This window comes from Hypanus sabinus, chromosome 1 (assembly GCF_030144855.1).
Source record: "Hypanus sabinus isolate sHypSab1 chromosome 1, sHypSab1.hap1, whole genome shotgun sequence".
Classification (NCBI taxonomy): Eukaryota; Metazoa; Chordata; class Chondrichthyes; order Myliobatiformes; family Dasyatidae; genus Hypanus; species Hypanus sabinus.
Genome location: NC_082706.1, coordinates 35,740,450 through 35,765,144, shown reverse-complemented (window position 1 = coordinate 35,765,144; position 24,695 = coordinate 35,740,450). Strand labels below are relative to the sequence as shown.

At 42.3% G+C, this 24,695-nt stretch overlaps 1 protein-coding gene across 1 annotated transcript in view; it reads left to right on the top strand.

Moving 5' to 3' along the window:
• The window catches only part of snrnp200 (small nuclear ribonucleoprotein 200 (U5)), a 63,223-nt gene extending 39,436 nt beyond the window's left edge, over positions 1-23,787 (top strand). Inside the window, exons 25-45 of the mRNA XM_059967124.1 lie at positions 104-210; positions 1,184-1,302; positions 1,609-1,763; positions 1,993-2,182; positions 5,393-5,566; positions 6,857-7,017; positions 8,636-8,863; positions 10,952-11,143; positions 11,748-11,926; positions 12,679-12,830; positions 13,564-13,672; positions 15,032-15,140; positions 15,256-15,445; positions 16,858-17,022; positions 17,212-17,333; positions 17,464-17,607; positions 17,693-17,869; positions 19,961-20,121; positions 22,952-23,033; positions 23,124-23,216; positions 23,564-23,787. Of these exons, the coding sequence (XP_059823107.1) occupies positions 104-210; positions 1,184-1,302; positions 1,609-1,763; positions 1,993-2,182; positions 5,393-5,566; positions 6,857-7,017; positions 8,636-8,863; positions 10,952-11,143; positions 11,748-11,926; positions 12,679-12,830; positions 13,564-13,672; positions 15,032-15,140; positions 15,256-15,445; positions 16,858-17,022; positions 17,212-17,333; positions 17,464-17,607; positions 17,693-17,869; positions 19,961-20,121; positions 22,952-23,033; positions 23,124-23,216; positions 23,564-23,713 (3,159 nt within the window). The 3' untranslated portion in view covers positions 23,714-23,787. The remainder of the gene's footprint in view (positions 1-103; positions 211-1,183; positions 1,303-1,608; positions 1,764-1,992; positions 2,183-5,392; positions 5,567-6,856; positions 7,018-8,635; positions 8,864-10,951; positions 11,144-11,747; positions 11,927-12,678; positions 12,831-13,563; positions 13,673-15,031; positions 15,141-15,255; positions 15,446-16,857; positions 17,023-17,211; positions 17,334-17,463; positions 17,608-17,692; positions 17,870-19,960; positions 20,122-22,951; positions 23,034-23,123; positions 23,217-23,563) is intronic.
• Positions 23,788-24,695: the final 908 nt, after the last annotated feature.

Genomic DNA, 24,695 nt, shown 5'->3' with positions numbered 1-24,695 from the left:
TTGCTAACACTGTTTTGAAGTTGGATGTGACAGAACAACTTGCACAAGTATTGAACTTTTGATAAATTACCAGTTTTAATATTTTTTTCCAATTGTGTTTCAGTCTGCAGGCCGCCTGATGCGTTGCATTTTTGAAATTGTTTTAAATCGAGGTTGGGCCCAGCTGACAGACAAGACTGTGAATCTCTGCAAAATGATTGACAAACGAATGTAAGAAACCAGCACTAGATCACATTCTGGACTTGTAATAAACACAAATCATCAGCTGACTGCATAAAAGAAAACATGAAATTATTGACTGTTGTATTCCACCTTTCTCCAATGGGCACTCTTCAAACACGGGTGCTCTTGTGAATACAACATATTCTGATCACCTATTTTCAGCATTAAGCTGTACTGCCTATCTGTTGGTAGTTTCTTTTTTGAATCAGAATTTGGAGATCTCATATAATAGAACATAGAACAGTACAGGCCCTTCGGCCCACAATGTTGTGCCGACCCTTAAACCCTGCCTTCCATATATCCCCCCACCTTTAGTTCCTCCATATTCCTGTCTAGTAGTGTCTTAAATCTCACTAGTGTATCTGCCTCCACCACTGACTCAGGCAGTGCATTCCACGCACCAACCACTCTCTTGAGTAAAAAACCTTCCTCTAATATTCCCCTTGAACTTTCCACCCCTTACCTTAAAACCATGTCCACTCTATCTATTCCTCTTAATATCTTGTATACCTCTATCATGTCTCCTCTCACCTTCCTTCTCTCCAGAGAGTAAAGCCCTAGCTCCCTTAATATCTGACCATACTGCATAACATGTTTTGTATAACGCAGAGAGAGCATTCAGAGGGTATTCAGTTATTTGAGGATAAAGTCATCCATGTTTCCTTCTATCACCAGATTTTTAAATAAGGATGTAATTTATTGAATCTACTATTATAAATGAATTCTTGTTTCATTACTTTGTTAGTGCTGAATGTAATTTTGTGGTGATCATTCACCTGGATCTGTTCTATATATAGTTGTGAGTATCATCTTGGGTTGAATCTGAATCCAGAGTGACCTGTTTCACCCAAATCTTGACCCAATATCCAGCTGTTCTGCTATTTTGAACCCATGGTGCCGATGGGTGATTTATCATTTATGCATGTGGAATAAACCTCTGATGTCTTTGTACTTCTGGCAGGTGGCAGTCAATGTCGCCTTTGCGACAGTTCAGAAAGCTGCCTGAGGAAGTTATCAAGAAAATAGAGAAGAAGAACTTCCCATTTGAGCGACTGTATGACTTGAATCATAATGAAATCGGTAAGAACTGTGAAATGAATTATAGCACATCTACGCTGACAGTGTTGGATTTTATCCTCCATGTTGACTACAGGTTCAGTGGTTGGAAATGCGATTGTGTTTGTATGTGGGTTGGTGATGGGTGATTCCTTTGTCTGTTGGTTAAAATTGCAGCAGGACCGTGCTAAAGATTTTACACTTGTAATTTCTCAAGTGGCCTTGATGCTGGAAGCTGAAAGTTGTGAAACTAGCATCCAGCTAGTTGCCTTTGGATGCTGTGAATTGATCTCTAACTGACTACTTCCACTTTTGTTTTCCTCCAACCAGGTGAGTTGATCCGAATGCCGAAGATGGGCAAGACAATCCACAAGTACATCCACCAATTCCCGAAACTAGAACTGTCAGTTCACATTCAGCCAATCACACGCTCAACGTTGAAAGTGGAACTGACCATCACACCTGACTTCCAGTGGGATGAAAAGGTAATGTGAGTCAGGGTTTCTCTCTGTAGAAGAAAATCCAGTTGAAAACTTAGTTTAGCAGCTTCTTTTAAAATCAAAATGTTCAAGTGACCTTGTATGTCCAATTGCTTACCTCAGGATTGTTAACTATAATGTTTGAAAGGCGAAGTTAGATTGCTTGCTGTTCTTTATCTGAAAGAATGAGCTGATAGCTTTTGCTAATCTCTTTCCTCGCTTTCCATTCCTACAGATTCACGGATCCTCCGAGGCATTCTGGATCCTTGTTGAGGATGTGGACAGCGAAGTCATTCTACACAATGAGTACTTTCTGCTGAAGGCAAAATATGCCCAGGATGAGCACCTGGTCATGTTCTTTGTACCTGTCTTTGAACCCCTCCCTCCACAATATTTCATCAGAGTTGTATCCGATCGCTGGCTCTGTAAGTAACCTTGCATTTCAAACAGCAGCTGATGTGGGCAAATATACTTGCTTCAGTTCATAACTGTCAGCCATTCTACTCGATTTACTCCTATCCCAATTAATACATTAAAGTTAACTAGTTCTAGTAAGGTCAAATTTAAGAACAATCTCCTCATGACCACAGGGAAGATGCCTGAAGCCATTTGAGAGTTGTAAAGTTGTTTGGTGCAAGTCTTGAGCTTGTTCATTCCGGCTGTGATGCCTACCTATGCTAATTCTATTTCCCCATATTACAGCCTTAGTGCTCTACTTTCCTATTCAAAGAACCAGTGCAAAAGCATCCTTCTTTACCACTTCCTTTGACAATTGATTACCCACCAAAACCTTGCCCCTTTGATTTCCTTTAAATTTCTCCCCTCATCATAACACTGTGTGTGGCACTCGCTTCGCCTAACGGCTTGATGTCGTGGGTGATAACCCCCTGCCCGGCCAACCTTAAGAAATCTCATTTGAGTGGATGCTGCACGATGTGTCCCCTGTTACAAACCAGTACCCCAAAATAACAAACAGTACACAATATGCGATTAAATGATTAAGCTTTATAACTCTTACTTTGACAATGTGGTTAGTAGGGAAACAAAATAAAACAGGAAAAGGGCACCAATCTTATTACACAGTCTGTGCACAAATTGCTGGAGCTCACTCAGCCAGATCTTCTATCCACCATTCGATCTCCTCCGAGCGTTGCCGACCTCCGGACTCCCATTCGGAGTCCACCCTGTCGGGTAGCCTACCACATCTCTCCATCCGCGTCTTCTCTCTTCATCCCCCTCGTGCCTTCTCCAAAAGCCCGCGAAACCAACAGCTTCCAGACACACAAGCAAGAATAACATTTCCCCCATTGGATAGTCACCCGTTATCTCTAGTTATAACCCGAACATTGCTACTACAGAGAAACCATTACCTCATCAGCTAACATTATGGAGAAGTCATTACATATGCATATCCCCATCCTAGGAAAACAATTACAACTATCTGCCCTATCTATGCTCCTCATAAGTTTATAAAACTTCAATCAGCTTCCAGTAAAACAAAACAGCCTCTGTAATTTCTTAGAAACACAAGAGATTCTGTAGAAGCTGGAGATCCAGAGTAACCCACACACAAAATGTCATGGCAGCTATGGAAGGGAATAAAGAACCAATGTTTTGTACTGAGACCTAAAATGTCAGCTCTTTATTACGCTCCATAGATGCTGTCTGACCTGCTGAGTTCCTACAGCATTTTGCGTGTGTGATTCTCTGATCTATCTAAAGCTCTCCATTCCAGACAATGTCCTAGTGAATCTCTTCTATACTCTCCCTATTGTTGCCATATGCCTCCTGTATTGTGGTAGCGAGAACTTGTGTGTACACAATTCTCCCAAGTGAAGCCTGACCAATGTTTAGCATAGCTGCAACATGACAATGTGTAGAAGTTTGTATATTTTTATACTAAATGCTTCAGCCTATTAAGCAAGCATGCCAAATGCTGCCTTCACTACCCTATCCACCTGTGTCACTGTAGAGTTATGAACTTGCATCTCAATGTTCCTCTGTACATCAGCTCTCCTGATGTTTATCTGGATGAAATTCTGTGTCCTTCTGCATTCTTTTAGAACCACTTTCACTATTTACAGTCTCATCAATTTTTGTGTCGCTTGCAAGCTGGCAGCATGGTAGCACAACAGTTTACAAGTGGCAGCTTTTAGGTTTTAGTTCCTGCAGCTATCTGTACGGAGTTTGTAAGTTTTCCCTGTTACCACTTGGGTTTCACCCAGACGTTCTGATTCCCTTCTACATTCCAAAGATGCACAGGTTAGGTAGGGTTAGCAAGTTGTGGGCCTGCTGTGTTGGTGTGGGAAGCATGACGACACTTATAGCTGCCCCCAGAACATCCTTGGAATGTGTTGGTCTTTGATGCAAATGATGCATCTCACTGCACGTTTTGATGTACGTGTGACAAATAAAAACTAATCCCATCAGCATCTGCATCCAACACGTTGTCCTCCACAACTTCTGCCATCTCCAAAGGGATCCTACCACTAAGCATTATCTTTACCCCCCCCCACCCCTGCTTTCCACAGGGATCTACAATTCCTTTGTCCATTCGTTTCCCCCAATAATCTATACAAGTGGCCTAAATGCCACATCAGCCCATACACCATTTTCCTCCCTCCAGTCAATGACCCAGGTGAGGCTACACTTCACCTGTGAATCTGCTGGGGTTGTCTATTGTGTCCAATCCTCCCGGTGCACCCTCCTCTACATTGGTGAGATACATTGTAAATTGGGGGGCCACTTTGTCGAACACCTCCGCACCATCCGCCACAAGAGGGACTTCCCAGTGGCCAAATATTTAAATTCCAATTCTCAGTCCCGTTCCAATCCATGGTTTCCTCTCGTGTCAAGATGAGGCCACCCTAAGGGTGGAGGAACAACACCTTATATTCCATCTGTGTAGCCTCCAACCGGATGGCATGAACATTGATTGCTCCCCCAAGTAAACAAATTTCCCGTAACCCCCTTCCCGTATTCTCCTGACCTTTTACCTCTTCTCTCCTGTTACTTCCCCTGGATTCCCCCCCCCCCCTCCCCTTTTTCCTATGGTCCACTCTCCCCTCCCATCAGATTCCCTCTTCAGCCCTTGAACTTTCCCACCCGGCTTCACCTATAACCTTCCCGGTTAGCCTCCATCCCCTTCCCCAATCTTTTTATTCTGTTATCTTCCACCTTCCTCCTTAGTCCTGAAGAATGGTCTCAGCCTGAAATGTTGACTATCTATTCGTACTGAGTTCCTCCAGCATTTTGTGTGTGTTGCTTTCCAGCATCTGTAGAATTTCCCGTTTTAAAACTTAAAAGTCAATCCACCTACATTTTCATCCAGGTCGTTCAATAACCAGCAAAGGTGCTGTACTGATCCTTGCAGTGCACCACTAGTTATGGACTTCCAGTCAGAAAAGCACCCTTGACCTCTCCTCTATCTCCTGTCACCAAGCCAAAGTTAGTTTGCCAACATACCTGGGATCCCATGAATCCTAAACTTCTGGACCATACTGCTGTGTTGGACTTTGTCAGAAGCCTAGCTGAAGTCCATGATGTTTTCTATAGATCTCTTTAACAACTTTTGTTCTTACTGTGTTTTGTTTTGCCAACCCTGTTGAAAGAGAATCCCATTGTTTCCCTTGCAGCTTGTGAGACTCAACTTCCTGTTTCATTCCGACATCTGATTCTTCCGGAGAAGTATCCTCCTCCCACAGAGCTCCTGGATTTACAGCCATTGCCTGTGTCAGCGCTGCGGAACAGTGCTTTTGAGCACCTCTATCAGGATAAGTTCCCCTTCTTCAACCCAATCCAAACACAAGGTACTATCTCTGTCTTCCAGCGTGTCATCTGTCTTAGGGGTTTCTGTGAACTTGTTTTCATGACAGCAGTTATAAATTTATTTTTAAGAACATGTAGAAGTGGATGTAGGTACATTATTATCAATGGCGAAATGGGTGGTAAGACTGACCAAAGAGAGAACAGAAATGTTGTACGTATCTGAGAGGAAAAGTCTGAATTATCACCTTCATACAAAACACTGACTGAAATGCTGCTTCAATCCTAAACAATTGATTCCTTCTGTCAGCAAGGTGTTCTACAAAGTTTTACTGTTCTTAACTGTTATACTGCTCCAGTTGATCTCCCAATGTTTAGCTTTCCAGTGCGAATTAAGTTTAAATAATTTCCCAGTTCTGTAAAAAAAAAGGTCACATTGAGTTTTTTCTTAAATCTTCTTTCATGGGATTCACTGGCAAAACCACCATTTATAGTCGATCCCCAACTGTAATAGAATGAGCAACTCTCAATGCCTTCTCATTTCAAAAAGTGCTACCCCCACCCACTGCATACCTGGAATCGTGCTTGTGCTCGACTAATAAACATGCCAGTTTCCATCCCTAAAGATGTGTGAACCAGTTGCTTTTTTTGTTAAAGCAGTAATCTGATGGTTTCATGGTCACCATTGCTGATACAACCTTTTAATTCTAGATGTCTTTAATTTAGTTAATTAAGTAAAATAAAGTTGTCCTCCTGTAGGGTAGGCTCTGAACTCATAAACACAAGGACTGCTTCATTGAGCACTACAACAGACTGGATTTCCCGGTGACCACACATTTTAATTCTGCTTCCCATTTCCATTCTCACATGTCAGTCCATGGCCCAGGCTACTGCCAGGTTGGAGGAACTGGAGAGAACGGAACACCTCAAGTTCCAAATCTGTAGCCTCCAATCTGACAGTGTGAACCTCAATTTCTCTAACTTGTTGTAATTTCTCCCCCATTCTCCTCCTCTCTTTTCAATTTCCCATTCTGACTCCACCTCCACCCCTTCCCTTCTCATCACCTGTCCATCATCTCCTTCCGGTGCCCCTCTTCCTTGTATCTTCCATGGTCCACTCCTCTCCTACCATATTCTTCCTTCTTCCTGATGTTTGAAATAGCCGATGGTCCTAATTGCAGCAACAGGAGTTGAGGGTGGTGAATGTACACCTGCCCCCACTTGCTGCACGCGAGAGGTTTAACTGAATAATTTCTGTTCTGCTTGCTTCATTCTGATTGACAGCCTGTGGTCATAAAATCGCAGTTGAGAAATATTTCTTTGCCTATTTCCAGTCTTCAACGCAGTTTATAACAGTGACGACAATGTGTTTGTCGGGGCCCCCACGGGCAGTGGGAAGACTATTTGTGCGGAGTTTGCTATCCTGCGAATGCTCTTGCAGAACTCTGAAGGCCGCTGTGTGTACATTACACCAATGGAGGCTCTTGCTGACCAGGTAAAACTGTGTGACCAACACGTCTTGGAAATTAAAGAAAAAAAACCATATTCAGATGTTGTTTTAATTGTTCTCAGAAATAGATTCCTTTATAATTTAGAGTATGTATTTCAGCAATATTTCCATGACGTACCTGAATTAGTACTTTATGATGATGTACTATGCAACCAGGGCAGAAGCTATTTTGCTGCAGCTTGGTGGTCCAGTGTGTTAAAGTTGCTAGGTTGTTAGCACAGGTTTCTGCACCTATCTTGCAGTGGACAAATGGCTCCCTGTTCTTTGAGCGTTCCTGAGAAAGGAGACTCGGTGCCTCCCGGAGAGGAAGAGGCAATTTATATCCGGATTAAATTGAGATAATTACACTTGCATGTTCAGTACATCAGTTGAGAGGTGACAACACCTGTTATTAAAGTCTCTGGTCCTGTTAAATGGAGGGTCAGTGTTGACAGAGCTCTTTTTGATCAGTGCTGAAAGACTGAATGAGGAGGTATGATCAGTGAAATCGTGGAACATATTGGTGAGTAAGTGCAGCTCCAAGAGTGCCATTCCTCCTTGCTGCTGTGCCTGCCATTTGGACAATGCCCATGTATTGTGGCCTTGGGTATTTATTGTTCTTGACCATTCTATGATTGGATATTGGCTATTCTGGAAAGGACCAGAATATAAAAGCGAGGATGTAATGTCGAGGCTTTATAAAACACTGGTGAGGCCTCACTTGGAGTATTGTGAGCAGTTTCGGGGCCCTTATTTTAGAAAGGATCTGCTGACACTAGAGAGGGTTCAAAGAAGGTTCACAAAAATTATTAGAACAGAGATGAGGCATTTCTTTAGCCAGAGAACTCTGTGGAATTCAGTATTGTAGGCGGTTGTGAAGGCCAAGTCTTTAAGGCAGAGATTTGATAGATTCTTGATTGGTCAGGGCATGAAGTGGTAGAGGGAGAAGGTAGGAGATTGGGGCTAAGAGGGAAAATGGATTGGCCATGATGAAATGGTGGAGCAGATTCGATGGGCCAAATGGCTGAATTCTGCTCCTATATCTTATGGCTTTTGGATATTGCAGCCTTCCTTCCTAGGGAAGGTTATGCCACTAGCAGTGAAGGTCGAGTTACTTTAACGAAGGCACTGTGCATCACATTTCTATGCTGATAAGGTTTAACCAGATATTGATTGGGATTAATAGTGGATGTGATATCATGATGCTTGGAGTCTTGAATAGTCTGAGTGTCAGTATTATTTCCAGTTTTGGGTGATGCATGTAAGGATAGATGTAAAGGATTTAAAAGGAGTCCAAAAAAGATACACAGAAATGATTCTGGGAATAATGAAGTGTAATTATGTGGATAGACTGGAAAATCTGGAATTCTTGGAGCAGAGGAGGTTGCAATGGGATTTGTTTTGGATCATGGAGCTATAGAGAAGAACTAAAAACTTGGGAACAAAGGATAAAGGTGTGTCACGAGAATCACACTGCCGGGAGAAGAGTGGAGGCTTCAAATGGAGCTGGATGAATATCATGGCAATGGGGTGAGGGTGGGGGTAGGGAAGTTGGATTAACTGGATTGTTGTTGCAAATGGATTTCCTTTGTACCGTAACCAAACAGTGATTCTGCCTCCTCAGGTTTATACAGACTGGTATGAGAAGTTTCAACAAAAACTGGGCAAGAAAGTTGTCTTGCTAACTGGGGAGACCAGCACAGATCTCAAACTGCTGGGCAAAGGGAACATCATCATCAGCACCCCAGAGAAATGGGACATCCTTTCCAGGCGATGGAAACAGAGGAAAAATGTCCAGAACGTAAACCTCTTTGTAGTGGATGAAGTTCATCTGATTGGTGGAGAGAACGGGGTAAGGAAAGCAGAAGCTGCAGATGATGGAGATCTGAAATATAAGCAAAATTCACTGTTAATACTCAGCAGATCAGACAGAGGAACAGTTTGATTGACACTAGATATATCGAGTCATACAGCAGAGAAAACAGTCTGGCCCACCAAATCCACACCTTTCCACTGATCCAAACGTAATCGTATTTGACCTGCCCCTATATCCCAGTTGTTCTTTCTAGAATGTAGAGTTTAGATTCTAACCTTCATCTATATACTTGGGGCAATTTAATATGGAAATTTAATTAACCAACCAACTAGCATTTAATTGGGATGTGGGAAAAACGCAAGGTAGCCAGGGGGATCCCACACAGTTATAGAAAGTCGGGCCTCTAGAGTGGTAAGGTAGCAGCTCTACTAACTCAAAAGTTCAAAGTAAATTTATTATTTAAGTCCCATCTACGGACCTGAGGCTTATTTTATTGTGGGCATTCACAGTAAATACAAAGAAACACAATAGAATCAATGAAAAATAGCACACAATAAGATGGACCATTGTACCCCCCATCCGGAAAAGTTATTATCAGAGAGGTTTTCATTTGATGACGGCGAGAGGGAAACCAAGAGAAGGTGAATAGCACAAAGAACAGTGCTGCCAGTAGAGAGAGTGTGGTGAGGCCTGTTGATAGAGATGGTGCAGGACAGGGATTGAAGTTCTAAAATAATAATTTCTGCAACTTGCTGGCAGCAAACAAAACTGTAAAATACTTTATTAATCAGACTTTTTCTCAGAAATGATCACTACAATCAATAGCCTGTAACTCCCCTGTTGAAGTTGAGTTTTTGAACTGTACGACCTGGCATTTTTATGGTGTGAACTGAAGTCTTCAGGATGCAGGATGGTTGTGGCATGTATGGGCCAAATCAAGAAAATGGGGCCCATGCCCAAGTGTGGAGAATAGGCTAATGTTTGGCTGTTGCTGGTGCAGACTTGCAGACAATTTGAAGCGGCAGAAGAGAGTGACGGGGCCGGGTCCAATAGTGAGGAATGACCGACTGTTTGGCCAAACTAAGCACTGGGCCAAATTGGAAAGGTCGGGTATAGGCCAAATCGAGACGGTGGGGCCCATGCCCAAAAGCGTATAAAAGCAGAAGGGCCCAGGTCCAAGAGTGATGAAGAACCCAGTCTTTGCCAATTAATCACTGTGCCAGATTGAAGAGGTCAGGGTGTCAAGTTCAAGTAGAAGTGGTCAGAGTGAGGTCGAGACGGAGTTGGGGCATGGAAGGCGGAGGAGTTTCTGAACCTGCCCTCCAAAACCAAGAATGAGGTCGGATCAGTCTAAGCGCTGGGCCAATTTGGAAAGGTCAGGTACAGGCCAAATCATGGTGGCAGGGTCCAGGCCCAGAGGGTATCGATGCAACAGAACGCAGGTCTTAGGATGAGAAATGACAATTTAAACCCCAGGCCAGATGGATTGAAAAGGCAGTGTGTTGGGACCAGAGGCAGCACCCTTTGCTTTACTAAGGCTGAGGCTGAGGGCCTGCTCCTGACTTCATGTCTGCAAGCTCAGCGACATTTTGCTCCACTGTATGATGAACTAGGGCTGTAGGCCTGCTCTGGGCTTCGTGCCCGCGGACTCAGTTCATTCTGAATGCCGTTGCTTACTTTTACTGTTTACACAATTTGCATCTATTTTGCTCTGTGCACATCTTAAAAACTGGTCTTTTGGGTTTCTTCTTTTGTGGCTGCCTGTAAGGAGACGAATCTCAAGTTTGTAGATAGTGTACATACTTTGATAATGGATGTACTTTGACCTTTGAAACTGGGCATATACAAGAATACAAGAAGTGGATCAGGGAAATGGAGTTCATATGATTATTTCACCAGTTGCTGGAAGATGGGCAATGTGCCCCACCCCCCCTCCATTACTCAGAATTTTACTTAAGAAATTGCTGAAAAATGTGTAGGAAGGATAGTTATTAGTACTAAATATGAACTGTAAATTGACTGGTTGAAATTACAGTCAGGATGCAAAACTTAATTTGATAATTGGATAAAACAGTACAACCCCCTGTGGGTTCTGATACCTTTATTCATTTTCTCCATTTTTAGCCCGTTCTGGAAGTTATTTGTTCCCGAATGCGATACATTTCCTCTCAGATTGAGCGGCCGATCAGGATTGTGGCTTTAAGTTCGTCGTTATCAAATGCAAAAGATGTGGCACATTGGCTAGGCTGCAGCACCACAGCGACTTTCAACTTTCATCCCAACGTGCGGCCCGTCCCACTGGAGTTGCACATACAGGTATGGTGGTGCAGGCACAGGGAGCACAGCCAGACTTATCACCAGCTCGTCATAATTTGGTATAATCCATTCCTAAAGCTTCTAATATTTAGTCAAAATTTACTTGATTACAACACAAGGAACTAGAAGAACATTAGTCAGATCGCAAAGTGATCCAGTGCCTCTAAGAAACTGAGAATTTTGTGTATTCTCTTTATTGCATCCCTTGAAAGCTCTGAGTAATTGAACTGTATTGATGTGCTTCTCTCCCAAGGTTAGTGTTGAATGAGCTCTATAGGTGAAACGTGGGGGTTAGGGTTGCAGTAGTAGTTCTCCATATTCCTGATTGATGAGCCAAACACTCAGTGTCTGTTAGCTATCCAGGAACCCCTGATGCAAAGTGCATGTTATGGAGGGAGGAGGCAGGAGGAGGGTGGTACTTGGTTCAGTGTTGTGATACTGTTGGCTCGCAATAAACAATGGGAATTTGAACACAGTACTGGAGGGCGAGTATCCCTGTGGAATTCATACCCTATTAAGGGGCAGTATCTGCATGAGAAAATTATTGAGGCTGAGGTGTTGGAGGAGGAAACAATTAATGTTTCTTAAATCTTTTACTCTGCAGGGCTTCAATGTCAGCCACACTCAGACACGACTGTTGTCCATGTCCAAACCTGTCTACCATGCCATCATGAAGCACTCGCCCAAGAAACCAGTCATTGTCTTTGTCCCCTCCCGCAAGCAGACCAGGCTGACAGCCATCGATATCCTGACATTCTGTGCTGCTGACATTCAGCCACAAAGGCAAGTTGTGTTAACTTTATTAAAAAATGTTCTTTTTAAATAGTCTTTTTTCAGTGCAGGAGGATGAGTACAGGAATAGCAATGTCTTATTACAATTATAAAATCACCTTGGATATTGTGTACAGCTTGGTTCCTAAAGAAAGGGTCTACATGTCATAGTGGGAAAGATTCATGGGACTTGGTCAGAGATGACAGGGTTTCTGTGTGAAGAAACGATTGAATAGACAAGATTTTTGTTCTTTAGAATTTAGAAAAATGAGAGGAGTTATCATTGAAACTTCTTAAAAATAAATCTAATAGGGCTTGGATGGGTGGATATAGGAAGAGCGTTTCCCTTAGCTGAGGAATCTGGAAATTTTGGTCTCAGGATAGGTCAGTAATGATTGAGATGAGATTTTCTTTGCACATGATCTAGTGAGTTCTCTGTTGTGTTCATTCAACACAGATTGATAGCTTTCTAGCTTTTTCAGGAACTGAGGGATGTAGGGGCAGCATATGAATGTGGTAGATCATCTGTGATATTCTGGGTGAGTGGTGCAGAATGCTCAAAAGGCTCCTTTTTATGTAAAACAGTTTCTGCTCTGGGTATAATACTGTGATATCTTGTTTATCCTGAACTTTAGTCTTCAGTCAGGCTAGGGTTAACCCCAAAATCTAGTTTGGTGTTACATTTTTTTTTGGAAGAGGATATGTGCTGGGTGTCACTGGTCAAGTTGACCTAGAGTCATGTTGCTTTCTTCCCTGGTCTCCAGGTTTCTGCACTGTACAGAAAAGGACTTGATTCCATATCTTGAGAAGCTCAATGACAACACTCTAAAGGAGACACTTGCTAATGGAGTCGGTTATCTACACGAGGGACTCAACCTGACAGAACGTAGGATTGTGGAACAGCTTTTCCGTTCTGGTAAGACCCATTTTTCTCTCAAAACATGGTTAATTTTGGTTTTAGAATCATCAAGTGCATCACATAAATCAAAGTATCTAATGCTTTTAACAGTGCTTTCTTTCCAAATGGATAATTAAATCTTGCCTTTTGGCCCTTCTTGGCTGTGCCGAACCATTTTTCTGCCTAGTCCCACTGACCTGCACCTGGACCATATCCCTCCATACACCTCTCATCCATGTACCTGTCCAAGTTTTTCTTAAATGTTAAAAGTGAGCCCGCATTTACCACTTCATCTCTCTTCGCTTCCCTTGTCCCTTCTTTGATTTCCTCATCCCTCTCTCTTCTTGGTCCTGACATAGGGTGAGAACAGAAAAAAATATGTCAGCATGCCTTTTGTCTTCACAGATGCTGTTTCACCCACTGAGCTCTACAATCATTATGATTTTGTTCCATTTCACACGGTTTTAGCCAGCTCATCTTAACCTTCAGGACCTGTTTTATCACGTGGGGCCTTGTCTAATTTCTCAGAGGAGTCCTGTCCTCTGACAATTCTCTCTTGTTCCAGCTCTTCTCCTCCCCCTTTTTCCTCTCCTTCCCACACCCACACTCACTCTCTCCATAGTCATGTTTTCATTATTTGACACAAAAATGTCTCCATTACATTCATCCATTAAAAAGAGAAAGACTACATTGTCTTTAAAAATACTTGACTGTAAATATTTTTCCTCATTTTGCTCGTCTTTGCTCCCAGGTGCCGTGCAGGTGGTGGTGGCATCTCGTAGTCTGTGTTGGGGAATGAATATCTCCTCCCACCTTGTCACCATCATGGATACTCAATACTATAATGGCAAAATTCATGCGTGAGTATTTCTATTTTACGGACTTGCTATCTCAGTCATTTCCAAACTAAAAGAGAATGAAGTGGAACACTTTTGAGAATGTTGTTTAAAGACACTGCAACATCAGAGATGATCTAAATTGACTCTTGCTGCTCCCGAGGTCCCTTTTTTCCTTTATTTATTTTAGTTTAAAACTGTCTCAAACAGCTGTGCAATTTGAACACAGAAACTGGCCCTGCTGATGATTACAACCATGACATTAGTTCCATTTAACAAAACTTGGTCTATCAGGTATTGTGTCCCAAACTTTAGCATATTTCTACTTTTTAAAAAATTCTTTCACATATCCTCTCAAAACGAACTTTAAGCCTCACTGCAAGAAAAACTTTCCCATTGTCTACTCATGATTTTCGATACCACTGTCAGATCTGCACTATACAGGCCATGCCCTCTTCTTGTTACTATCATTGGGGAGGAGGCATAAATGCCTGAAAACCTAGAGTCATCAATTCTTACCTTCCTTTCATCAGCTTTCTGAACAATCCATGCACCAATGAACACTTTGCACTATGTATTTTATAATGCAGCATACTACTGCCACAAAACAAGTACATTTCACAGTGTTAATAAACCTGATTCTGATTCTCCATGAGAAGCAGAAGCAGTCCATTTTATTCTTGTGCTGCTTCATGCACTTTATCTCACCAACACAAAGGCTTTTTTTCCGATTTTTCATAACTACTTTAAGTAGCAGAAGGCTCTAAGAATAAATATCAGTGAAATGCCATGGGTTATGTTATTCCCCATGGTGAACACTGCTCCTTGTGTTTGAACATTTAGTACAGCTCTGGAACAGGCCTGTCAGCCTAATCTAACTCATCCATCTACTTGCACAAGGTCCATAAACTGTCCCCTGCCTGTTCATTTGATTTTCTAAATGCCTCCTAAACATTAGTGTCTTATCTGTTTCTACCATCTTCCCTCGCAGTACAACCCAGTCACCTACCTCCTTATTGAAAAAAAATCTAATACATCAGCTATGACCATCCTCAGTTATGTTTCTCAGTTATTCCCAATCCAGTCCCAATTGATTAATATTTCTTTAATTTCTGTACTATATCATATTTAGATCCAAGTGTACTTTATTTTGTTCAGCATTATCTTGATCACTGGATCTATCTATTGATCTCTTAAAGAATTCCAGTTAGCGTATCGACAGTTCACAGCAAGTGTGTTGTACGAAGCAAATTGACAGTTTTCAGAAGTAGATGATTTGTTGATCATGATCTCTAGTGCACAAATAGAAAGCAAATCTGCTTAGAAAATATGCAGACTTCTGAATACTTGGGTTCCAATTGACTTGTATTTTCATTATGTTAGGTATGTGGATTATCCCATTTATGATGTTCTGCAGATGGTGGGACGTGCTAACCGGCCCTTACAGGATGATGAAGGACGTTGTGTAATAATGTGTCAGGGCTCAAAAAAGGTGAGCACAATAGATTCTTAATAAAGTGCACGTTTGTTGTAGCTCTGAATGACCACTCAAGTTGCTGACGCTTATCTACAAAGTTACCAAAGCTTGCATTAATTCTTCGTTCCAGGATTTCTTCAAGAAGTTCTTGTATGAGCCACTACCAGTCGAGTCCCATCTTGACCATTGCCTGCACGACCACTTCAATGCTGAGATTGTCACCAAAACCATAGAAAACAAGCAAGATGCTGTGGACTACCTGACTTGGACCTTCCTTTACCGAAGAATGACCCAGAATCCAAATTACTACAACTTACAGGGTGTGCTATACGGATTAAACTTAAAGCAAACTTTGGATTACTTAGCAAAATTGTTTCACTGGCACTTGCATCTTCGAGTCCCAGCCTAGATTATGGAGTGGAGTTTAAACATGAAATCATCTGACCAAAGGGTGCCAGTGCCAGTGAGACCAAAGCATGTGGCAATGTCATAGGTACCATCTTTCAGATCAGTGTGGTTCTTTCTGATCTTTAGGGTTGATGGTTATAAAAAAATTGAACAATAATTGTAGACTAATGGTGGAGTTCTATCTGGTATGCTGACAGCCTTTTCCTCAAACAACATAAACATGATCTGGTCGTTAAATGGAAACATGAACAATTCTGCCCCTATATATACTGGAATGTAGCAGCAACTACAATTTGGTGATGTAGAACTCTGAGAATTGTGAAAGCGTTCACACGAGTGTGGGTTCTTTCTTCCTCCTTTCCTGTTCAGCTACTATTTAGACCACAGATACAAATTTTAAAATGCTTCACAATACCGGCAAGAAGCTTAGATTTTAATTGTGCCTCATTTGTACCGCAGAGCAACATACTGATATCTTAACTATGGATGGAAATGAGCCAAATTTTGCTGCGTGTTGTGCCACTGTTGGGTTGCCTGCTTGCTGAGTTCAGTCCTGCGGTAGGGAAGTAAGAGTCCTGTGGAATTTGTGGCTCTGTTCTTGCAAACTGAATTAGTACAGAGAAAATGTACAAGGACGTTTTGAGGACCTGAGTTATAGGGAAGGTTGAATAGGTTAGGATTATTTTTTGACCCTGGAGCATAGGAGAATGACGGGAGATTTGATTGAGATATACAGAACTGTGAGAGGTACAGATAGGGCTTATGCAAGCATTTTTTTTCCCAAGGAGGATGGGTGAGATTTGAACTAAAAGTCAAAAGTTAAAGCTGAAAGGTGAAATATTTAAGGGCAGCCTAGGGGTAACTTTGTTACGCAGGGGTTCCCCCTGGGGTCCTGGACTCCTTGCTTAATGGTATTGATCCATGTCATAAGCTGACTCAGAGCCCGGTGGAGTGAGGAACGAGCTGCCAGTGGAACCGGTGGATGCAAGTTCGATTGCAACATTTAAGAGACGTTTGGACAGGCACATGGATAGGAATGGTATGGAGAGCTATAGGTGTGGGTCAGTGGGACTAGGCAGAATACTAGTATGGTACAGATTAGATGGACTGAAGGGCCTGTTTCTGTGCTGTAAAGCTCTATGGTTCTGGCTCAGGAGAAATATGTTGTATTAAATGAGCTGAGGGATACCTTATTTGAATTTGCTTTTTAAAATTAATTTTCAAGTGGTCAGAGTAAGATTGTCTAAATGCAGTAGACCCAGTATTGTTCTTATCTATAAGACTCCAGGCTAGCAGTAATTACGTATTGTTCTTGATGCTGCAGGTGTGTCCCACAGACATCTTTCGGATCATCTCTCACAGTTGGTGGAAAATACCCTTAACGACCTGGAGCAGTCCAAATGCATCAGCATAGAGGATGAGATGGATGTGGCCCCACTGAATTTGGGAATGATCGCAGCGTATTATTACATCAATTACACCACCATTGGTAAGCTTTGTAATAGCAGATTTATTGTGGGTGCCATTCTCGTAACACTTCCTAAACACCTGTGTTGTGGGCTGATGCCCTGATTATACCTCAGACACACTGAAGGTGGTGGACCGCTCGGCCATGCCCAGACCAGTGGTGTCAGCCATGCTGCAGAATGAAACTGATCTTCTGTGCTTTGATTTCCAGAGCTGTTCAGTATGTCTCTGAATGCCAAAACAAAGATTCGGGGCCTCATTGAAATCATCTCCAACGCAGCCGAGTATGAAAACATTCCCATCCGGCACCATGAGGACAATCTGCTGCGACAGGTCAGGTTTATTAGACGCAGCTGGGTGGGGCGGGGGAAGGTCACAGTGACGAGGACGTTGGTTGGATTTGAAGGATGAACGGATGCACTTACTGTTTTGTGTTCCTCGTCCCTTGTGTTCTTTAATATAGCTGTACCAGAAGGTTCCTCACAAGCTGAACAACCCGAAATTCAATGACCCACATGTGAAGACGAACCTCCTCCTGCAGGCCCACCTTTCCCGCATGCAGCTGAGTGCTGAGCTACAGTCTGACACAGAGGAGATTCTCAGCAAGGTGAAAAGCAGTAGTGTTCTTTCGGATGTGATTGATAAGGTGAAACTTTCTTAACCTTGTTGACATGCACTGTTCTTCCCTCCAGGCGATCCGCTTAATCCAAGCTTGTGTGGACGTGCTGTCCAGCAACGGCTGGCTTAGTCCAGCTCTGGCTGCGATGGAACTGGCCCAGATGGTAACCCAAGCCATGTGGTCCAAGGACTCGTACTTGAAGCAGCTTCCACACTTCACATCAGAGCATGTCAAACGCTGTACAGACAGGGTAAGATCATGGCAGAGTACCCAGTGCTCTGACCTATTATCAGGGTCACATCTGCCCACATTGTAGCTGGACCCATGGTTTTAAATGATACAGTAACCATGCAACTAAACACTAATATTGAATTTCAGACTACTTTGCTTTTCCAGTGCAAACAGTTGCAGTTTTGTATTGACTTTACCATTCCATGCCCAGACTGTATTTTGGGAAATCTGATCACTTGACTGTCCTTCTACCTGCATACAAGTATAGGCTAAAGAGCAAATCTCCAGAGATTAGGACAACAAAGAGGTGGTCACAGGAGGCAGAGGAACTGCTACGTGATTGCTTTGAGTCGGTGGACTGGGCCATGTTCAAGGACTCATCTGTGGAACTGAATGAGTGCACTGACTTTATAAAAACAGTTGTAGTTGAGTGTGACCCCACCAAATCATTCAGACTCTTCCCCAACCAAAAGCCCTCGATGAACCATGAGATCTGCAATCAGCTGAGGGCCAGATCAGAGGCATTCAAGTCTGGTTACCAAGAAGGTTACACAAGGTCCGGGTACGATCTCCAGAAAGTCAGCTCATGGGCGAAGTGGCAATTCTGGACTAAACTTGAATCAATGAAGGATGCTCGACAATTGTAGCAGGACTTGACTCATAAAATAAAATTAAGCAACGTAGGTGACAACAGGCTTTGCTTCCAGATGAGCTCCGTGACTTTATGCTCACTTTCACTGTTCAAACATCATGAACTCCCACAGCCCCCCATGATCCTGTGATTTCAGTCTCTGTCCAACGTGTGAGCAGCCTTCAGGAGGGGGAGCTCTGGAAAAGCATCTGACCCAGATGGGTACCTGGCCAAGAACTGAAGATTGGTGCAGATCAACTAGCTGGAGTCTTCACTGAGTCCTTAACCCCTCTCTTCAGCAGTCTGAGGTACCCACTTGATTCAAGCAGACTTAGCAGTTGCTTAAGAAGAACCTGCCTCAGTGACTATCATCCAGTCGCACTTCCACTCACGGTGATGAAATTCTCCCCTGCCTGAGAAACAACTGGATCCACAGGTCCACAGCAGATGCCATTTCATTGGCTCTTCATTCAGCCCTGGAATATCTGGACAGCAAAGATGCATATATCAGGATGCTCTTTTATCAACTACAGCTCAGCATTCAATACCATCATCCCCCTAAAATTAATCAGTAAGCTTCAAGACCTTGGCCTCAGTACCTCCTTGTAAAGCAATTTCCTTACTTGCAGATTCCAAATCAGTTCAGATTGGCAACAATCTCCTTCAGCACAGGTGCACCACAAGGCTGTGTGCTTAGTCCCCTGCTCTACTTGTTTCACACTTTTGACTGTGTGGCTAAGCACAACTCCAATGCCATATTCAAATTTGCTGATGACATCACTCATCAGCTGAATCAAAGGTGGTGACGAATCAGCACGTAGGGCCCTGAATGGAAAATCCTACAAAACGTGTAGTAAAGCCCTCCCCACCAATGAGCACATCTATATGGAGCCTTGTTGCAGGAAAGCAGCATCCATCATCAGGGATGCCCACCACCCAGGCCATGCTCTCTTCTCATTGTGTCATCAGGAAGGAGATACAGGAGCCTCAGAACGCTCACTATCAGGTTCAGGAAGTTATTACCCCTCAACTGAACGAAAGAGGGTTACTTTCCTCAACTTCACTTGCCCCGTCACTGAAAAGTTCCCATTTTCAAGGACACTTCATCTCATGTCCTCGATATTTTTTATTATTATTTCTTACTTTCTATATTTGTAGTTTGTGTCTTGCACACTGGCTGAGCACCCAAATTGGTAGTCTTTCATTGATTCTGTCATGGTTTTATTGAGTATGCCCACAAGAAAATGAATCTCGGGGTTGTATATGGTGACTTAGATTCATAAATTTACTTTGAACCTTAGATGTTAAGATATACTTTGAGAGGGATGAACATCTAGTGTATATTGTAAACTCTTGAGGCTTTGCAGTTATGAATATGAATATTTTCAAAGTCTGCTTTCCTGCTTTGGTTTGAGAACTGATGTTGGCTGTAACTGAAGGTCTGTGCTTCTTGAGTAATGCACAGTGATATTTCTGCAGGGGACTGACAGTATCTTCGATATCATGGAAATGGAGGATGATGAGCGCAACATACTCCTTCAGCTCACTGATGCACAGATGATGGACGTTGCCCGATTCTGTAACCGGTATCCTAACATTGAGCTTTCCTATGAGGTGATCGATAAAGAAAACATCAAAAGGTGAGAGTGATTTACTGAAAGACAAGGCATTGATTGGCCAAGGGATCAGTGTTGTGATCATGATAGGTTAAATCAGTGAGTGGGTAAATGTTGGCAAATGGAGTATAATGTGAAATTCTCTTAGAAAGGGGTGGGGTGTCATAGAACTCAATAGCACAGAAATATCCCTTCAGCCCAGCTGTCTGCTGCCTATCTGTACTAATCCAATTTACCTGTAGTACTTCTCCCTTTGACTCTGTGGGGAAAAATATGTATCCCTCAGATTGCCTCTCATCTTAAATCTGTTCCCTTTAGCTTTACATTTTCCTACCTGAGAAAAAGACCCTGAGGTTATAAAATGCTATCTCTCGACAACCTCCAACACTCCAGAGAGCACAAATCCAGCTTGTCCAAACTCTCCTTGGGACTAAAGACACCATTCCAGATAACATGCTGGTGAATACCCGTCCTCTACCCAATTCATCCTTGTTGCCATTTTTAGGGAACCATGAACTTGCACCAAAAAGTTGCTCTGTAGCAAAGCTGTGATCACTGGCAATAACTCTACATATTCTGCCAGAATTTGAGCTCCATCCCCAGACCACATTTTGGGAAATCTGATCATCTGGCTGTCCTCCTCTGCCTGCTTGCAGTACAAAGGCTAAAGAACAAGGCAGCAGAGGAAAGGACAGCACAGGAGACAGAGGAGCAGATACAAGATTGATTTGAGTTAGTAGACTGGGCCAAGTTCAAGGACTCACTAGACAACTAAATGGTTGTTGTGGACTTTATAAAGATGCTTGAGGACAAGTGTACACTCTCAAAAGCATTCAGAGTCTTTCCCCGTCCTGAAGCCCTGGATTAACCAATCTATCTGCAATTTTTTGAGTGGCATTTAAGTCTAGTGACCAAGGGAAGTACAAAAGGTCCAAGTATGACCTCTGGAAAGCCACCTCACATGTGAAGTGGCAATTCTGGATCAAACCTGGACCACACAAGGACCTAAACGCATCCTTCAGGAGAGCATCTGGCTGGAGTGATTACTGACATCTTCAACTTCTCTCTTCAGCAGTGTTAGGTTCCCAGCTGCTTCAAGCAGGCTTCATTCATACAAGTGCCCAACAAGAACATGGTAACCTGCCTCCATCTTATCCTCCAGTAACACTTACAACCACAGTGATGAAGTGCTTTAAGAGATTGATGTTGAAACATATCAGCTCCTGCCTTAGAAGCAACTTGGATCTGCTCCAGTTTGCCTACTGTCACAAAAGATCAACAGCAGATGACATGTCATTGGCTCTTCATTTAATCCTGGAACATCTGGACAGTGGCCCTTTAAGGAATGATAAAGAAAGTTCAGTAGGATAATCCTGTGTAGGAATTGTGAGGAAAGGTGAAGGAGGTTGGTTCTGTTCTCATTGGAGTAGGTTATTGAAATATTTGGGGTTGTTGGCAGGCTTTATGGAGTAAACTGGGGGTGGTTGTTTCCCCCTTGTGAGATGTTGTTGCCCCAGAAATCTGTGTAGGCTAAAATTCTGCTGTAAGTTAGTCATTGTAAATCGTCCTGCGATTAGGATAGGGTTAAAAAGATGGGTTGTCGGGCAGTGTAGCTCATTGGGCTGGAAGGGCCTCCGCAATATATCTATTTATTATATATAAATATATAAAGTTGCTAAAGTTGTACAAGGCATTGGTAAGGCCAAATTTGGAATATTGTGTGCAGTTCTGGTCACCGAATTATAGGAAAGATATCAATAAATTAGAGGGAGTGCAGAGACGATTTACTGGGATGTTACCTGGGTTTCAGCAATTAAGTTACAGAGAAAGGTTGAACAAGTTAGGTCTCTATTCATTGGAGCGTAGAAGGTTGAGGGGGGATTTGATCGAGGTATTTAAAATTTTGAGAGGGTTAGATAGAGTTGACGTGAACAGGCTGTTTCCATTGAGAGTAGGGGAGATTCAAACTAGAGGACATGATTTGAGAGTTAGGGGGCAGAAGTTTAAGGGAAACACAAGGGGGTATTTCTTTACTCAAAGAGTGATAGCTGTGTGGAATGAGCTTCCTGTAGAAGTAGTAGAGGCCAGTTCAGTTGTGTCATTTAAGGTAAAATTGGATAGGTATATGGACAGGAAAGGAGTGGAGGGTTATGGGCTGAGTGCGGGTAGGTGGGACTAGGTGAGATTAAGGGTTCGGCACGGACTAGGAGGGCCAAGATGGCCTGTTTCCGTGCTGTGATTGTTATATGGTTATATTATACTTATTGAGAGACGTTGTGAAATTGGCTCTTCTGGCCCTTCAAGCCATGCTGCCCAGCAACCCCCGATTTAATCCTAGCCTAATCACAGGACAATTTGCAACCACCGATTAACCTACCAACTGTATTCAAAGCTTCAATAAATAAACTTTTAATTATTTAAAGAAATTGGGAGTTAATCGCAGAGTGTGGAGAATGGAGTTAAAAAAATTTTAAGCCATAATCACGACGAATGGTTGAGCAAGCTCATTCAAACGATCAGTTTGTAGTCTGTGAAGAAAGCCTTCATTAAACAGGCTCTTCAACTGATTTAGCGTTACCAGTGATCTGATGTACTGAACTTAATGGTCCTTTTAGGAGTTGAAAATTATCAAGAACTGAACTAAAATTTGTGCAGATATTGAGACATCAGATTAAGTTGCTCATCCACCTCCCAACACCCCCTCCATTAAAAGAAGCAGTGGCCTTTACGGACTTATTCAGCAGCCCAAATGCAAATGAAAATAACTCAATCAAGGGAAAAATCTGTTCAAATGTATTTAGTTTTGAAAGACAATGTGTGGGAATTCCTGTAAACAATGTGCATTTTTGTGCAGTGGCTCTTCAGTCGTGGTAATGGTACAATTGGAGCGTGAGGAAGAAGTGACCGGACCTGTCATTGCACCTCTATTCCCTCAGGTGAGTACATAAAACAGGAAGGGAATGTTTTCTAGATTTTTTTGGTTTAAATTTTGTCTGTTTCTCTTAACTCTGTTTCATCTCCTTCAGAAACGCGAGGAAGGATGGTGGGTGGTGGTTGGTGACCCTAAGACAAACAGCTTGATATCTATCAAGAGGCTGACCCTGCAACAGAAAGCTAAGGTTTGTCTTATCTCTGCTTTAGGGAGGGAGATGATTACTCATAAGAATTCATAGTCATGCAAGAGTGAAATAATATGCTAAATACCTAGTACACAGCCTTTGTACATTGCCATTTGTAAACTAAAAGGGAATTAGCACACATGGGGGGGGGGGAGGGGGGCTCCTGCACAAGTCTCTTCATTTCCTTCATGACATGTTTGGATACAGAATAAAATCCAAATCTACAGAGTACATCATTCTCTCATTGCCGATGCCAGCGACTCACAATCTAGCATGTATACGAGAAAATAAATTGAAAATAATCTTTTGCTCATATACTGCTCTCCATCTATTTACTCATTTTTCAGGTGAAACTAGATTTTCTTGCTCCAGCTCCCAGTACCCAACACTACACACTGTATTTCATGAGTGATGCGTATATGGGCTGTGATCAAGAGTACAAGTTCAGCATCGATGTCAAAGAAGCAGAAAGTGAAGGCGAGAGTGACTCCGACTAAACAGTTGAATTCAAGTTCTGTTGCTTTGTAAAGTGGCTGAACCTCTGAAATATCTCTGCAATTGTTAATATTGACCAACTCCACTATTTTAACTTGATATTGAAACTGATCTGCTTTTGTCATAGATTTTTTAGGACATGTGTAGCTCTGTTTTCAGCCGTGGCAAACTTCCATCAGTATTTACTCTAGGTTTGAAAATTTGAAGTTGCTCATTACTGTATGGACTATTAAAATGTATTTAAAGTTGACCAAAATTGAGCCTGGGGTTTTGTAAAAATAAAAGTAATCTGTACATCTTATGTTGATCCTCAAGTCTGTGACAGATTTTCCCAATGTGTAACCATGAGTACTCCAAATAAATGAAATATGATTGCTCAATTTTTTTTCTTCTGTACTCCACAAATCTCATTCGAAGTGATAGCTAGGGTGAGAGAAGTGTTACATTGATTCATTAGGGAGATTCGTTCACACAGATTTATTGAAAATCAGCCATTGGAATTGCATTGGAAGCATTAAACTGTTCGTATCTCTGCTAACATAGATGGTTTTTAGGAAAATGCTTTCAAGGCTTTTGTTTTGGTCAGTGTTACTTGCTTTTATGTCCCTGATACCCAGAAGTAAATTATGGTCATTCGTGAACAAACCACACAACTGATCCTTTTGATAAGGCCTAAACATTTGTTGTACTTTATTGTGGATTATGCCATCATGCTCAGCAAGCACTGATATAAAATAGGCCATTAATGTAAATTTCAGCTGCATAATCCCTTGGCCAGGAACCTGAGCAGAAACACTCAAGATAGCAAGTTCTGCATTTTTACCATCTTTTGCAGGAAATGAAGTAACTGCATTTCAAAATAACCTGACAATCTTAAAAATCATTCTTAATTCCACCCACTTTTCCAGCAAGTACCACATTCAAAGTCCTTTGACATTGAGGTTAAGGGTTGAGTTATTACCAAAGGAACTCAACCACTTTATG